The sequence below is a fragment of the Enhydra lutris genome, unplaced genomic scaffold, assembly GCF_002288905.1.
Source record: "Enhydra lutris kenyoni isolate GAN:26980312 unplaced genomic scaffold, ASM228890v2 scaffoldscaffold45, whole genome shotgun sequence".
Taxonomy (NCBI): domain Eukaryota; kingdom Metazoa; phylum Chordata; class Mammalia; order Carnivora; family Mustelidae; genus Enhydra; species Enhydra lutris.
In genome coordinates, this window is record NW_019154129.1 from 652549 (window position 1) to 670139 (window position 17591).

General features: G+C 50.4%; 1 protein-coding gene across 1 annotated transcript; it reads left to right on the plus strand.

Moving 5' to 3' along the window:
* Window positions 1–1270: 1270 nt before the first annotated feature.
* On the plus strand, window positions 1271–16710 carry LOC111156023 (G protein-coupled receptor class C group 5 member B). The gene is made up of 4 exons (XM_022516571.1): window positions 1271–1307; window positions 4642–5655; window positions 13660–13772; window positions 15118–16710. Exons 1-4 carry the CDS (start codon window positions 1271–1273, stop codon window positions 15160–15162), a joined length of 1209 nt encoding a protein of 402 aa, XP_022372279.1. The 3' UTR covers window positions 15163–16710.
* The last annotated feature ends 881 nt before the right edge of the window (window positions 16711–17591 follow it).

Below are 17591 nucleotides of genomic sequence, written 5' to 3' on the forward strand. Positions count from 1 at the left end.
GTAAGCCTCTGGCAAAGCGGTCCCACCTCTCATTTTCCCAAGAGGAAGGACGATGAAATCATGATTGTCTTTTTAATAAGCAGGGATCCTGTATTCCCTGTGGGACAAGCACCTTGCAGAGAGTATTTTTCATGTACTTTTCTCACTGGCTTTGTGAAGGCGGCGCTATCATTTTGTCTTTTATAGAGGAAGAGACTGAGGGTCAGAGAGGTTAACTAATGCCCCATGTCACATAGTTAGGTCTGGCTTCACTCTAGAGGAGACTGATGAAAGTGTAAATTCTGTGCCAGGCTATTGACTATGCCCAGACGTAGGAAGGCCCCCTCCCCACCTGCTCATTTTTTTCTTTCCCTTCCATGTTCTAGCATCCCCCTCCCCATATCATGTGGGTAGTGGGTAGATGGGGACACTAGTTCCCAAGAGAATGGGGTCCTCACCCTGACTTCTTGACAGGGAGACCCTGTGTGTGTGTGTGAGGGCTCCTAGATTGGCCTGGGTTTCCCGTGGGAAAACCACCTTCACAGTGAGGCCTCCACTTAGAGCTCCTGGTTTGGGGATCAGGTGAGTTTAGAGGTTCCCAGGGCAGACTCCCACCAAAGGCATCTCCTATTCACACCACCTCAGGGATCCTCTTCTCCTGGCGTGATGGGGGAGGCTGAAAACCAATAGCGGACAAACACCTGGGTGAGCCCCCTTCCCACCCCATCTCCATGGCAACTGCTCCTCCTGGAAAAGCAGTCAGCAAAGTTCATAACCTCTGAGGAGAGAATAGTTGCCAATCATTTTTATTTATTTAACAGACAGTTTATGTAAGTGCTTACCCTGTGTCAACTACTGTCCTGAAACCTCATTATTTTAAGCACAACGATCCCACAGGATGGGTCCTGTGAACACACCCCTAGTTTGCAGAGGAGGAACCTGAGGCAAGAAAGGTTAAATCAGTTTGTCCAGGGTCACAGGGTACTAGCAGGTGGCAGGGGCAGAACTTGAAACCGGAAGATCTCTCTCGGAAGTTCGCCCTGCTTGGTGAGGAGCTGGGCTGGGAGGGCTAACCCGGCCTGTGGCCTTCAGGCAGGCAGCACTGTCCTCTCACAAGGAATCTTGCCTGCATTCTTTCCAGCCTCTGCAGGCCCCAGCTCGTGCAGAAATGGAGCGTACTGTTCACCACCTGCCGGAGGCTTCTGGTCCCTCTGCGGGTGGGGGTTGTGGACAGAAAGAGTGAGAGAGAGACAGAGACAGAGACAGAGATAGTATATTTAAGAGCCTCTGAATGAGTCACATTTCTGGGAGCCTGCCTGGCCGCAAAGGTAATTAGTATGTGAGCCGAGGCTTGTGCGTTTGTTCACATTTGCTCATTCCTCCTTTTGAGGAGCCGCACGCCTACATCTCCTGGGTTTGTTGCCATATATTTATCCTGTGCCGATCAGCCTTGCCTGCGGCTGACTTGAAACCTCTAATCTGGCATTGTTCCCTTTGGGATTCCTGGAGAACTGCTCCGTTGGTGGGAGGAAGCACCAAGGGGCTGATGCGGAGGCTGGGGCTTACCTGACAAGTGGGAGCCACCTGCTTGGTCCCTGGCAGAGTTGGCGAGGCAGAGCGTACTGCGGCCACGGCTCCTGGCTTCCCCGGCTGCACGGGTCCGAGCTTCTCACGCTTCTGTGTGCCCAAGGGTCTGAGCGCATTTGGAGCTTGCCTGGTGGGCTTGTTAGAACAGAGGGGGCTAGGCCCAACCCCCCCGAGAGTCTGCACTTCCAGCGAGCTCCCTGGTGACCCTGCTGCTGTTGGCCATCTGAGGATCAGACTCGGACTTGAACCTTTCAGGCCGTCAGTTCTTTCCTCTGTAAGAGAGCAATGAGAACACCTGTCCTTCAGGAGTATCATGAGGGTTGAGACTACTCTTACCAATTCATTGGTTCGGCAGCTGCTAGCAGGTCAGTGCAGAGCAAGACAGACACAGCCCTGGACACGGGAGAGCAGGGAGTGGACCCAAAGGTAATAAAATATTTGAAAATTGTGGCATATGTTACAAAGACAAAATCAGGACTGGTGTAGAGTATATTGGGGGGGGGCAGGAGAGACTGGCCAGCAAGGGTTCATTCACCAGGTGACATTTCTAGAGCCCTGGTCTGTAGTAAGAGCCCAAGTAACAATAGTACAATTGTTTGTCGCCTCACTCCACCACTTTCTAGCTGTGTGACCTCCAACAAGCCAGCTGACCTTCATGTTTTACTTCCTATAAAACGGAGATAGTAGTAGTACCAGGCTCGTAGTTCATTGTGCAGATTATAAGGCATTTGTACGTGTGCCGTGCATGAAGCTGTGCCTGCAGTGTGGTGAGCGCTGTGACTTAGTTATTGCCATTGTCACTCTGGCAGCAGCAGAAATCTCTGGAGGGCAATTCTGACTCTCCCCGGAAATCCTAGATGAGCCAGGCTCCGCTTCATCCTGTGGGGCTGTGAGGAGCCCTCCTGATCATCCCAGACACCTCCTGGGCATCCTTAACAATGATAATGATCCACGAGAGACAAGTGGATTCCACTAAAGCTCCTGGCTGCCACTGGTGGCATCCACATGCCTAGACATTGGGTAGGGAGGACTTCCTGGAAGAAGGGGGCCACATGACGTGGGAGGAGTCATAACACTTCCTTGTTGGCGAGCAACACAAACCCAGCTCAAACTGGCTTAATCTAAAAAAAAAAAAAAAAGCAAGTTTATTGGCTGGATGAATAGTGGCTAGACCATGAGTCTGACTGCCACATCTGGGGTGCACCCTCACCCCGAATCTGCTTGCATGCAATGCTGGGATGCGTGTTTTAGAAGCATCTCTTGCCAGATGCCTTCTGCCCTGAACCTGCTTCTCTCATCAAGAGGCAAAGGTGACGATCCCTATAGCACCAGACCCCTTCTCATTTGGTGGCATCAATAATTTATCCCAATCAATGGCTTCACAGCCAAGACAGGATCAGAGCTGCTCATGGAATCCCTGAAAGGAACAGAGAGGGGGAGAGAGAGGTGGTCGATACTGCATTTACTTAAGGAAGCCCCAGGGAGGAGCGGGAGCTGCCTGGACCCAGCTGGTTACAACCTCACACATGGGGCAGCGAAGGCAGTGGGTCCAGCCTGAGCTGCCTGGAGACAGGCTCAGAGCAGAGCTGTGTAGGCCGGAGCTTTCTGAAGGCCACGCTCCGTTGAGAAGCAAGAGCTGGTGGCAGGTGGGGCCCGGGAAAGAGTCCCGGTGAAGGAGCCTCTCATTCATTCAACATCCACTAAGCATCACCTTTGTGCCAGCACTGGGTGCTAGTGCTTGAGTCCACACCAGTGGGGTCATCCTGGCAATTTTGCATGCCCACCCCCACAGGGGACATTTGGCAATGTCAAAAGATTTTTGGGTTGGGGGAGAGTAGGTGTGCTACGGGCATCTAGTGGATAGAGGCCATGGGTACTGCTGAATATCCTACAGTACAGAGGACAGCCCGCACGGCCAAGAGCAGTCAGACCCAAAATGTCAATGATACCAAGGTTGAGAAGCCCTGGTCTACCCCAATGAATAGACAGTGTCCCTGCCCTCCTGCACCTTGCAGTGGAGAAAGACAGGGAAAAGAGCAAGAAGAAGGAAAAGGGAGAAACAAAGTGAACAGACAAGGAGGGGAAAAAAAGACTATTGGAGCAAAAAAGGAACTAGAACAAGAGGCTCTGGTGAAGAGGAATGGCACTGTGACCTTGGCCGAGGTCGGAAAGGGCAACATTAGGTGGGGGTGAGGAACATTTTCCAAGCCATGGGTTGGGAGCGTTTAGGCAGAGGAAGCAGGAGAGACAAGATGGGAATTGGGTTAAGGCCATTTGCCATGGCTGCTGTGTGGAGTTCAGCTTTCATGGGGACCCAAAAGAGTGCCGAGGGGAATCCTCAGGCACCCTGGGAGGTACAGACAGGGGTGCAGTGAGGGTGGGTTCTTTGGAGATCTTTGGGGGAGGTAGGGGTGAGGTAAAGGTGGAACCCAGGACGGCAGTTCATTCTGGATACACTGTTTGAAATGAGGGCATGCTTCTAGGAGCTGGGTGGTATGACCTTGGGCAAGTGTCCTAACCTCCTGGAGACCCTGTTTTGTCACCAGTGTAAGGACTGGATGTGCCCAGTGCCTGGCTTAGAGTGAGTCATGGGTAAATATTAAGCCGTTACCATTGAGAGACTGCAAAAAGGCAGTGCATACCATTCTTAGCACAGCGCTGGTCTCATGGCTGTCTCTTCAAAGTTTTGTTTTCATTCCCTTATTTTTGAAGAGGTCAGACATAGCACAGAATACAAAAATCAAAGAATACAAAAGAGTATACAGAGAGAGATTCACCCTCTTCTCCAGCCGCTAGCGATGATGATTCATGATTGTTCACTGTGCCAGATCAAGGCTGCAGATGGGAGCTTAAATTAGGGTCCTGTACCTTCCCCACCCCCAACCAGGGTCTGTGCTGTCTGGAGAAAGGGGTGCCTTTTTCTGACCTGTCAAAGGTGCCTCATGGGCCAGCAGGTTGGAAATGAGGTGGGTCTTAAAGAAGTCAGGAAAGTGGGAATCTTACAGTGAACTGGTCTTTTTCTCCCTCCAAACATCTCCCCCCGTCCTTAATGTTCTGGAACCTGTCCGGTGTCAGAGAGAAAGATGAAAACCCACCAGGTGCTGGCCTTCCTCTTGCTCTTCGTGATTGCCTCCGGGGCTTCTGAGAACGCCAGCACTTCCCGGGGCTGTGGACTGGATCTCCTCCCTCAGTACGTGTCCCTGTGCGACCTGGACACCATCTGGGGCATCGTGGTGGAGGCGGTGGCTGGGGCAGGCGCCCTGATCACGCTGCTCCTGATGCTCATCCTGTTGGTGCGGCTGCCATTCATCAAGGACAAGGAGAAAAAGGACCCCGTGGGCCTCCACTTCCTCTTCCTTCTGGGGACCCTGGGCCTCTTCGGGCTGACCTTCGCCTTCATCATCCGGGAGGACGAGACCATCTGCTCGGTCCGCCGGTTCCTCTGGGGCGTCCTCTTCGCTCTCTGCTTCTCCTGCCTGCTGAGCCAGGCGTGGCGCGTGCGGAGGTTGGTGCGCCACGGCAAGAGTCCCTCGGGCTGGCAGCTGGTGGGCGTGGCGCTGTGTCTGATGCTGGTGCAGGCCATCATCGCCATCGAGTGGCTCGTGCTGACCGTGCTGCGTGACGCCAAGCCGGCCTGTGCCTACGAGCCCATGGACTTTGTAATGGCCCTCATCTACGACATGGTGCTGCTCGTGGCCGCCCTGGGGCTGGCGCTCTTCACGCTATGCGGCAAGTTCAAGAAGTGGAAGCAGAATGGGGCGTGCATCCTGGTCACAGCCTTCCTGTCCGTGCTCATCTGGGTGGCCTGGATGACCATGTACCTGTTCGGCAACGCCGAGCTGCGGCGGGGAGATGCCTGGGGTGACCCCACCCTGGCCATCACCCTGGTGGCCAGCGGCTGGGTCTTCGTCATCTTCCACGCCATTCCGGAGATCCACTGCGCCATCTTGCCAGCCCCGCAGGAGAACACGCCCAACTACTTCGACACCTCGCAGCCGCGGATGCGGGAGACGGCGTTCGAGGAGGACGTGCAGCTGCCACGCCCCTACATGGAGAACAAGGCCTTCTCGATGGATGAACACAATGCAGGTAAAGGGGTCGCCATGCCGCGGGGTGAGGCTCTGGGACCGCTTCCCCCAAAAGGACTCCCTCCTTCCTCCCTAGTGGGGATGGGTGGCCCCGGGGCCAGTCCTGGCTGATGGGAACCACAGACATTGGGCCCGGTACTTTAACTGGCCCAGGAATGGGTTCTTATTTAGCATTTTTTTCCCTGTCCATTGCCAAAGAATTTAATATCAAAATCTGGGTTTCTCACTTCTTCTGAAAAGTCAGCTCTGGCAATGCTGGCTTGGCATTCCCACCTGGCAAAGATTGTCTGGAGCTGATCTGAACCAGTGTGCGCTGGAAGGTTCCATCTCTCAGGAGTCGGGGCTGCTCCTTTGTTTTCATTTTAATTCCAGGGTAGTTAACACACAGCGTTGTCTTAGTTTCGGGGGTACAATGTAGTGATTCAGCAGCTCCATACATAACTCACCGCTCATCAGGGCAGTTGGATTCTTGATCCCCTTCACCTGTTTCACCCAACCCCCCAACCTCCAACCCCCTCTCTGGTAACCATCTGTTCTCTATAGTTAAGAATCTCTTTTTTGGGGCACCTGGGTGGCTCAGTGGGTTAAGCTGCTGCCTTCGGCTCAGGTCGTGATCTCAGAGTCCTGGGATCGAGCCCTGCATCGGGCTCTCTGCTCTCTAGGGGAGCCTGCTTCCTCCTCTCTCGCTGCCTGCCTCTCTGCCTGCTTGTGCTCTCTCTGTCAAATGGATAGATAAAATCTTTAAAAAAAAAAAAAAAAAAAAAAGAATCTCTTTTTTGGTTGGTCTCCCGCCACCCCCCCCGCCTTTGTTTCTTTGTTTGTTTTGTTTCTTAAATTCCATATATGACTGAAATGGTATTTGTCTTTCTCTGACTGTTCATTGTTCTTTTTCATGGCTGAATAATATTCCATTATATAGATACAGATATAGATATAGATATAGATATAGATATAAACCGCACCTTTATCCATTCGTCTGCTGATGGACATTTGAGCTGCTACTGCAGAAGACAGTATGGAGGTTCCTCAAAAAATCAAAAATAGAAGTGCCTGGGTGGCTCAGTCAGTTGAGTGTCTGCCTTCAGCTCGGGCTCTGATGTCAGGGTCCTGGGATCGAGTCCTGAGTGGGGCTCCTTGCTCAGCGGGGAGTCTGCTTCTCCCTCTCCCTCTGCCCCTCTCCCTGCTCCCTCTCAAATAAATAAGATCTTTTTTAAAAAATTAAAAATAGAGCTACCCTATGATCCAGTAATTGGATTGCACTCCTGGCTATTTACCCAAAGAAAATGAACACTAATTCAAAGGGATATATACAACCCTGTGATTACTGCAGGGGTTTCATAATTTAGCTATTGTAAACAAATATTGTAAATTGTTATTTACAATAGCTAAATTATGAAAGCAGCCCAAGTGGCTGTTCCTTTAGATGGGGATTTGTTTTGTGTTTACCACACTCCCCACCACTCCCTCTTGCTAGAACTCAGCCGCTAGAACATATTAACATTAATTCCCTGGCTACCTGGAAGTGTTTGAGCTTGTAGTCCAGGAGCTAGATGGGTGCAGGGGATACTGGGGACGATTACTTGTGTCTCCTCCCCACCTCCAGCATTCAGGAGTGTATGAATGGGTCCCTGGAGTCAGGTGCCTGGATTCAAGTCCTGCCCTCTGCACTCCCTAGATGTGTGGCTTTGAGCAGATTGCTTTACCTTCCTGAGCATCAGTTTTCCCATCTGTAAGATAGACTAATGAGAGTATGTACTTCTAGAGCTGTTGTGAGAAGTAGCATCCTGAGGGTCTCCCCCAGGACATGGCCTCCTGGATGTGTGTCTTGGCTGGGTTCCCCTGAAAGCAGAGCCTGAGACTTGGGTGTAGCTGCCCTCCCCAGGAGGTGTTCCCTGCAAGGGAGAGGGGAGGGATAACCAGACCAGGAAGACAGAAACAACCAGACAAGTACATCAATGAGCCCGTTACTGATGTGGGCAGCTGGGGCTCAGTCCTGACAGGAGTGCATGTAGAACGAGCCTCAGTCTTGACCTTCCAAATCAGGAGCCTGCAGCATTCGCCTCCGTCGCCCCTTGTCATCCGTATGTCCTCTGTCTCCCACTCTCATTGCCACTTCCCCCATTACTCTGGCCAGATAAGTACTGCTGGCTTCTGAGAGGTTTGGGGGCACAAGAGGTGGAGGCTGTCTGGGTCCCCAGGCCCATGCATCACCCCCTGCAGTGGGGTTCAGAGCTGAGCCTGGAGAATGTGGTGCGGGCACTTGGAGCCCCCGCCTCTGAAATATCTGTTGAGTCGTTCCTTCAAGTGAGTCGGGTAGGTTCCCAGCACTTGAGATTCAATAAAATTGCCTTTTCTCAGTTGCCTGGGGATTGATCAGGGGCTATAATGATAATAATAATGGCTAAATTGACAGCAGCAGCCGTAGCCGTGTGGTGCTGATTACTTAGTACAGTCATTGCTTACTGAGCATTAACTGTGTGCCAGGTGCTATTCTAAGTCCTTGACCTCCCTTGCTGCACCCAGGGAGGCTGCCCTATTATTATCCCCATCTTACAGATGAATAAATGGAGACTCTGAGAGGTTCCATACCTTGCCAAAGACATAGCTGGGAGGTGGCTCATTCCAGATGGCCAAGGTCCCCTTTGCAGTGCTGCTCACCCAGGCAGCTGGGCAATGTTCCCTGGTGGGTCATGACTGCAGAGTCAAGCTTGTGGGGTGACTGCTGAGTGCATCCTGCCTGTGCCCTGCAGGCAGGGGTAAGCACGTTCAGCCATCAGATCCTTGAAGGTCACCCAGAGCCCTCCCCACCTGCCCACTTTCCTCTGCGCTGGACCAGACCCACAGGAGGGAACACCAACGGCTCCACCCGCGGATAGGGCTAGAAACCCTGGTGTGGTCTTTAACGGAGCTGTTTCAGTCTTAGTAGGAAGCCCCAGGCCAGCAAGCCCATGTTTGTCAAAGGATGTAGCAGGAATGAGTGTTGGCTCGTGTTGCCAGGGCAAGGCGGGGGTCAAGATGGGGGTCATCACTGGGAGCCCCGAAGGCCCTCCAGAGAACGTGTCCTGAGCAGAGGTCAGGAGCCCGGCTGGTTTCCGGGGTCTGGTGGAGCCACCCCTTCCAGGCTGCCCCCGGAACAGGATCCTTTTTATGAGACCCATGAACTCCCCTTGGACCTGAGAGGTAGTGGCAGCTTCTGGAATGAATGTGCACCTTTGTACATAAATTGGGGGATTTTTGTTTATCACTTTGTCAGATTCTCAAAGCTGTCTGTGGACCCCAGAAGGCTAAGAATCAGTGGTATTGAACCTGAAGGTCTAGTTTACTTGCAGTGAAACGGGAATGCTAGAATGACCCAAGTATTAGGGTCTTCACGAGTAAGGATGGCTAACCTTTAGTAGGTGCTTACCACGGACCAGTTACCATTCTGAGCATTTTAGTGGCTAATCTCATTTAATCCCTACAATAACCCATTGAATTCCATTTTGCAGACAGAAAACCGAGACACAGAAGGTCCATGCGTCTTGCCTAAGAGGCAGGGAGGGCCGGGGTCTGAGCCCATGCAGGCGGTTTCCGGAGCCCCAGTGCTTGATTAGTCTACCACAGAATTACTCATCTCTCTTCAAAGCACTTTAGTGATCCTGAGCTCACTGGCTGGTTTACCAGGACGACTTTGTGGCTTGAGAAAGCAGGGTTTATCAGTCCCATTTTACAGAGCGGGAAACTGAGTTCCAGGGCTGTCAGGCAACGTGTTTAAGCTCACACTCTAAGAGGGGGGGGGGGGGGGGGTTGGTTTTCCACTACATGCATTTTTTTTCTTGTGAAAATGCAGCCAGTCCTTCCTATCCACATAAGATCCAGCGATCAAAGGTATCTGGGACCCAGGTGAGAACCAGCAGTACCAGGGCTGGCACACTGGGTGATGGGGGGGTCCTAGAGGTGCTCCCCACCCCCATCTATTTCACATTCTGACACATTCCAAAGCCTAGAAAGTCGTCTTTCTGTCCCCTCTTTCTTTTCCAAAATAAAACCAGTCTTATCATTCCATTTTGGTGACAAAAACTAGAATAATCATCTAGAAGTTTCAGTAAGTAAAAATAACAAAAATTGCTCAAACTCCCGTTATCCAAAAGCAGCTACTGCTGTTTGCTCCCATCTTGCCAAACATCTCTCAGTGAGCACACAGTCTCCTTCCTTCCTTCCCTCTTCCTCCCTCTTTTACACACACACACACACACACACACACACACCAGTCCCGTAGACAGATTCTTAACCTAGCTGTACACTTGGGCAGCTAAAAAAAAAATTACCAGTGCCCGCCCCCTCGTTCTGTCTGTTTGGGTTCAGGTTTCTTAAGCTTTCCAAAGGATTTGAAGATGTAACCACTGATCTAAGTGGTGTTCTGTGGTGTGTTTGCTTAAGTCAATATTGTATCATGGATGGAGGCCTTTCCAGGTCAGTGACTGCAGAGCTCTAGTATCCTTTCCATGATGCAGAGCTTTCCTTGGAAACAGTAATTTATTTTTCTGATCCTCAGCTGGTGGATTTTCCACTTGTTTCTGACTTTCCATATAAGTAATGTTGCAGTGAACATTGATCTTTGTGCCCTTAATCAATTAACTTCTTGCAAGACCAAAAAAACAAACAAACCACCACCTTCTAGACATGCATAAAAGAGTCTGTACCTTTAAATCTTGATATATACTGCCAGATGGCCCCCTAAAATTTAAACTAATTTTCTGCACCCTCCCCCCCCAGTAACTGTATGAGCGCCCCACTTCTTCACTCACCTTGGATGTTATCAGACTTTGTTTTAATAGCCCTGTTTTGGATCATCCCAAATGTATGTCCACCAAAATTCACATGGGACCAGGCAGGGTGGGCCCCAGGCAAAGCCAATTCCGTCAGAAAGCTCACATGAGCTAAATTAGAGTGCTGGCTAGGATTGCCCTTGTTCTAGAAACCCTTGCTTTGCTGGCTGGGGAACCTCTGGGCGTGTTCCCTTGCCACTGTGAGAACAACTGTTGTCATTTTTGGTGCTGACCTCAGCCAGCTTGTATTTTCGGGAACCAGGCCCCAGTAGGGGCCTTGCCCAGGAGTTACAGTTGGCCCTCTTTCTTTTGCGCTTTAGCCAGCCAGCCTTTTGGGCCCTCTTCCCTTGAGAGTCAATCTTGACGTCTTCAAGAGATGGGAAGGACATTCCCCAGGTGGCCTGTGGCTCAGTCAAGCCCCAGTGTCCTCTGCTTCCAGGTTTCCTTCTCCCGAATGAGATCCCAGGTATACAGAGCACTTTATCAGCCTCCTGCTTATTAATAAGTATCAGCAAGGCATGAGGTATGTGATGAAAGTTGAAAATGCACGAAGGATGTAGCACCTCAGATCACATCTTGGAAAGCGTTAATGAGGCATATTAAATGTTCACCTTTCAAAGGAGCAATAAAGAAAAAAGTGCTCTTTCTTTTAGGGGATTTGGGCTCTCAGATCTCCTTAGGGACCAAGGGCTATTTAAACTTGGACTCTTCGCTTTCTGGTGCGTGGCCCTGAGTCAGCTTTGAGGGAGGGCCCATGTAGCCTCACCGGCAGGGTCTGGATAGGAGTAGGCTGGCATTCAACCTATAAACTTAGATTCCTGTAGGGAAGCTCTTATGAGCCCTGCTCGCCTTTCACAGCTGACCCAGGTCAGAGTGCGGGGTTAGGTGTGACACTTGCAGTGGCAAGTAATAAAAAAATCTGATTTGAACTGGCTTAAACCAAAACAAAACACAAGAACAAATGTACTGGGGATCAGGCTACAGGAATCATTAGATCAAGGAGTCTCGGGTGATGACTAGATTTGATCTTTCTCCATCTCTTGGCTCTGTTAGTACCTGGGCAGCCCACAACTCTAGGCTTAGACAGAGTCCCAGTGGAAAAGAGGATCGTTTCCCAGCAAAAATCCCAGAATTGGCTCTGAATGGACCTAATTGGCCAGATTGAAGTCACATGCTGACCTCAGGCCAGGGTAGAAGGTGGTCATAGCAACACTTGGGGCCAAGGCACCCACAGATGGCTGGTAGAGTCGAGCCTTTGTTTCTTTGAGGAAAATGTGTTGGGGTCAGATTCTCCCAACACAGCTGGCCGGGTCTGTGCATTATAAGGAAAGAGTGCTATTCGGCATTCCCCCTCTAGGGACTGAGACTAGTAAGAGCCCAGGAACTACCTCCTCTGCCCCCTGGTGCCCCTCCCTGGCTCCCCCTTCTCTACTTCGTGGGAGAGGTATCTCCTTGCTCAGCTCATGCATAACCAGCTACTTGAAGGCTTGGATAGAGCTGCTAGAGCCAGAGAGGTTTACCTGTGGCCAGAGACATTCGCTCCCCACTGTGCCTCAGTTTCTTGGGCCCAGCTTGGGCTGAGCTGCCTCTCTCTAATGTCGCTTAAATTCAGGTTGCTTCTAAGTGTGATGGTTGAAAACAGTATTTGAAGCCAGCAATGTGGGATGGTTAAGAACACAGATTCTCTGCCTGGGTTTTGGATGCTGGTTCTGCCTCCTTCCAACTGTGTGACCTTGGGTTAGTAACTTAATCTCTCTGTGCCTTGTGTAAAGTGGAAATAATGAAAGTACCTATTATGGTATAAAGCAGACTCCCTGCTGAGCGCAGAGCCTGATGCTATGCGGGGCTGCACTCGGGGGCTCCAGGGTGGGGCTCAATCCTGTGACCCTGCGATCTGACCTGAGCTGACCCTGAGATCATGACCTGACTGAAATCAGGAGTTGGAGGCTGAACCGACTGAGCCACCCAAGCCCCCCTCTTTGGAGACTTTAAGTGGGCTTTTCTTGGCAAAGCACGATTAGTGCCTTCAACGAGAATGAAAATAATGTAGTCCGTGTTACAACGGAGATGGACTTTTGTTTTCATAGTGCTCCTACATTCTGCATTGGTTTTTAATAGACTGTTTTTTTAGAGCAATTTTAGTTTTACAGAAAAACTGAGCAGGAATTACAAGGAGTTCCCACATGCCCCTATTATTAACAGCTTGCATTAGTGGTGCATTTGTTACTGTTGAGGAATCAGTATTGATCCATTATTATTAACTAAAGTCCACAATTTACATTTTAGAGCTCACTCTTTTGCTTGCACAGTCTCGTAAAGCATAATTTCTCTGCCCTAAAAGTGCCCTGTGCTCTACCTGTTCCTTCACCACCACCACTGCCCCCCGCAATCATTAGTCTTTCGACATTCTCTGTACTTTTGCCTTTTCAGAATGTCACAGTTGGAAACACACAGTATATAGCTTTTACAGACTGGCTTCTTTGACTTAGCAATATGTGTTTGTTTCCTCCATGTCTTCTTGTGTAGTTTGGGTTTTCTCTACAAAAAAGGAAATTTAGGTCTCTAAAAGTACACAGCAAATAGGAACGCCATTTACCCACCTCTCTCAGGTTAAGAAGTGCTGACATATTTTGCCATCTTTGCTACAGCTGTCCCTTTTTTCCTGTTTAGAAATACCCTGTCCCAGAGGGTTGGAGCCCCTGTGTTCCCTTCCCTGTCACTTTCCCACGAAGACCGCCTCTGTCATATACTTGATGTGCACACTCTTAGGGTTGTCTACCTCTGTGTATCCAGAAACAGTGACCGGTGTTGAATGGTGTGATGTTGAACTTGACATGAATGACACTGTGGTGAGAGAGGAGACCTCTGAGGGCTGTCCCCCATGGCCTGCAGGGGCTGGAGGGGGTGGGATAGAGGCTCCACCCTGCCCCCCACCCCAGCAGCCTGCTCCCTGGATTCTACAAACTTCCCAACCCCACTGAGATGGGTCATCCTCCAAGAGAGCCAGAGAACAAAGCCCCTTTGTGACTTTTGTTTTGAATCTGGCTTGTGACAATGGGGAGGGGTGGCAAGGGCTTGGTGGGGGTGGTGGGGGGGTGGATGTGTGCTGGGAGCATGGTGTTGATGCAGGAGAAGAAAACAAAATCGTGGGTTGTTTTTTGTTTTGGTGTTGTGTCGCTGCTTCCTACCTCCCTCAGCCCTCCGAACAGCGGGATTTCGCAACGGCAGCTTGGGAAACAGACCGAGCGCTCCGTTCAGAAGCAACGTGTATCAGCCCACTGAGATGGCCGTTGTGCTCAATGGAGGGACTGTAAGTATCAAGAGGTGATGTTTTGGCCGGAGGCCCAAGAGCGATCAGTGTTGGGGGCAGCTTCGACGGGGGCATCCTGCTCCGTGGAGGCTGCGTACGGGCCTGCACACACTGGCCCACGTGGACACCCCTTACAGCTAGAATGCATGCAGTGCTTCCATTTCTCTTCCCCTCTCTACCCCCGTTCTCCATGCACGGAAGATGCACCTATACTTAGTGAACCATCTGTGTGGGTTCCTTCAAGAGAGTCCCTGTTTCTTAGGGCTCTTGTACCCCATGAGTCTGGCTTTCATTATTGCACAAGATGCCCACCTGTGCTCCCTGGGAGGTGACTTTTAGGAAAAGCCCAGAGTTGTGAAACCCCCCCCAGCAGATTTTGCTGACATCCAGCCTAGTGTACCCCCGTCTGTCCCCCCACCCCATCTCTGTGCCCCAGCTGGATACCGGGTTCCCCTACCTCCACTCCTTAAAAGATGTCTTAAGAAACCGAAGCAATTATCATTTCTCCCCCTGCGAGAACAAAAACAGGTTTTACTATCTGATGCCAAACAGACCTTCAGCAGAATTGTCATTGTTTACATTTTGCCTCCGTGCAATTACATCATTTTGTTTCTCCAGCAATCCAAAGACACACTGTCATCCCCACATTTAATTTCCAAACATAGCTACATGCTTCCTCAGAAACAATGCATAAAGCCAGTTTACATGTGTAAATTGGACTTCCATTCCTCTATCATGTGCCAATTCCATAACTCAACCTGAGCTTTTTTTTTCTTTTCTTTTCCTTTTTTTAATGTAAGTCGGGGATGGTCTTTGATCTCTGGAGGGAATTTGGGTTTTCCTGGCCTTTTGAATGGTATGCGAGGCATTGGTTTGCACTGGTTTGGAACAGGCTCAAAGACAAACAGACTCACAGATTTGCTTTCTGAAAACCCCCTGCCATCCCTTGGGCTGTTTTATTGTCGGGTGCCAAGAAAAAGCCTGACTCGAAAGCATTCTGCCTGTGTGTTGTAATAAATAATGTTAGAACCCCCGTCAGTCACTCTTAAGCTCTCCTAGGCTCTTCGAGGCCAGTGGGTATAAAAACACCGTGGACTTAGAGAAAAGCCAAGTGGGTTTCTGAGTGAGGAGACAGTCATTCGGGATGTATGATTATAGAAAAGAGGACCCAGCTTCCCCTAGAATAGAGCTGCGTCACACACACCGGGTTGCCGCTTTTCTTGGGAATTATTCAGCCCCTTAGAAAAAAGCAAGATAACTTATCTTTGGCACATTGTTAACGAATTGGTTTCTGATGTTGACTTTGCAAAGCACAGAGTTCTTAGTATGTTATCCTTGTTTCCAGATCCCAACTGCTCCGCCAAGTTACACTGGAAGACACCTCTGGTGAAAGACTTTTAAGTTCCAGAGAATAAGAATCTCTCTTACCGATTTTATTCCCTGGCTGTGTCTTTCTTGAGGGAGAAATCAGTAACAGTAGCCGAACAAGGCTGCCTCACAGCCGGGAGATCTAGAAATCCTACACAAGGGGATTTTGTGTAAATGTGAACACTGCTGAACCTAAAAGCTAACACCGACTGCCCTCCGTCCCCTGCCACACACACACACACACACACACACACACACACACACACACACGCGTAATACCAAACCAACCTCAATCCCTGCAAACTAAAGCAAAGCTAATTGCAAATAGTATTAGGCTCACTCAAAAATGTGGCTGGGAAGACTGTTTCATCCTCCGGGGGTAGAACAGAACCACATTCACAGTCGGTGGGCCGGGCTGGTGTTGGTTGACTGTGGAGCTCCCCACACCATCGCCCCTCCGCAGCAAGTGCTGGACCTCAGGTGGCCTTTTTTGAGATAACTGTTTCATTGAGAGGACTAATGGGACTTCTCCATCAGCTTGCCTGTTGGTTTGCACATTTCAGGGGGGTCAGGAGCAGTTACGGAGTTGTGGGTGTGATCCTGGGGTAAGGCCCAGCCAAATCACAGCATGAGCTTTACAGCAGTAGTGGGGGAGGGACCCCAGCCTGTGCCAACGAAGAGAAGGCTATCTGGGAGGTGAAGTGACTGTCACATTTAAAAAGTGGTGACCCACCACTGTTCCCTCTCTGGGCCTCCTGCTGCAGGTCTACAGCAGAAAAGCATGCCCGCCTCCCTCCTTGGAGCCAGAGCGATATTCCCGCTTGGGGCAGCAGTCTCTTTCCCTTGATGAGCTCTCCCTCCTCCTGCTCTTGCCAGTGCTCCCCGAACCCCGCACCCTTTCCCAGTTTTATTTCCATGTTCATTTCCAAAGCTCAGATGGGCTGTCAGCTGACAGCCCTCCCCCACCCCCGTTGGCAGGCCAGAAGGCAGGTGCCACAGCGATTGTCTGTGATGATGTCACATGGCAGGGCATCCCAGGGGAGAGGGGACACTCTGCTGCCTAGCATGCAGTGAGTTCTCAGGTGTTAGACGTTGACGGAGTGCAAGTTCCAGGGAAGGCTGGAGCACTCGAGAGGTTCTTGCTGCTTTTGGAGGGTATGTGGGACATGTTTTGACTTGGTTTTCTGTAAGTTCCATGCAAATGGTTCTCTTCAAAGCCCATTGTTTCTGTCATGGTTTCCATCTGTCCTAAGCAAGTCATTCCTTTGTTATTTGGCATTTCCAACATCTCGGCCATTAAAAGCCCCATGTTCTCTGCACTGTTTGGCCAGCATAATCACTAGCAGTGACACAAAGCAAAGAGTTTTAACTTGACGGCATGAAATGTATAAATGAGGGTGAGTCCTTTGGCATATACGCTAATGATTATATTGCTTTTTCTATAAAACAACCCTTAAGCCTTTAACCTTTAAAGAAAATGAAAAAGGTTAGTGTTTGGGGGGGCGGTGGGAGACTGACCTCTTCATAAGCCAATATGTCTGAGCTGTTTTAATAAACCTTCCGATTTTTCTCAAGGCCCTAGTCTCTGCTGTGTCCTGTCCTTGCCACAGTCCCCTTCCCCACTGCAACCTTGCAGAGCGATGGGGTAAACGAAGCCAATTTGGCCTTCCCTCCGTGGCCCTCCTTCAAGTTTTCCATCCAGCTAGTGCATTTCCTTGTGTTGCCACGCATGAGGAAGAAAAAGCATGGCACCAGAATGCCACCCCTACCTGACCTTTGGGAAACAGCCCACCCCTGCCCAGAGCATGTGCTTGCTTCTAGAGAATCAGATTCCAATCCTCTCTTGAGGAGCGTCATTGGTGGACTGGAAACTGGGAATATTGGGGAGGAGAGGGAGGGAAATAAGCCAGGACCCGGGGTGGGGATGGGGGTGGTGGTTGCATGCAGACCCAGGATTGTGAAAATACAGAAATCTCCAAACACCTCGGTCCAGTCTGGTGAAAAACGATAGCAATACACATTCTCGTGCCAGGAAATGGTTGCTTACCCCTGCTCTCTGGAGTCCTTTGGAGCTCTCTGATCCCATCAGTGATTCCGTCTGCAAGAGCCCCCCTCCCCCCCTTGCAGAAGGGAGCAATTCACCCGATCGTTTTCTCTCTCAGTTCTTGGTGGCCTATAAGGTGAGCACAGCATAAATGGCTACAAGGGGGAAACGTTTCATCAACGTAAAAACAGAACCAGCTTTGCGCCATGGGAGACCTCACTTAATGAGACCTTTTCTCCCTCTTTCTTTTTAATTCTCTGATACGTTATTGCGCTTCTGGATTTTGTTTTATTTTGGCTTTAAGGTTGAGAGTGGGGTGGATGCCCTCCCAATGGGGCAGAGGTGGGGAATGAGGGCAGAGAGCAGAGAACGGGTATTTTCCTAATGACTCCACCTGAAGGGTACAA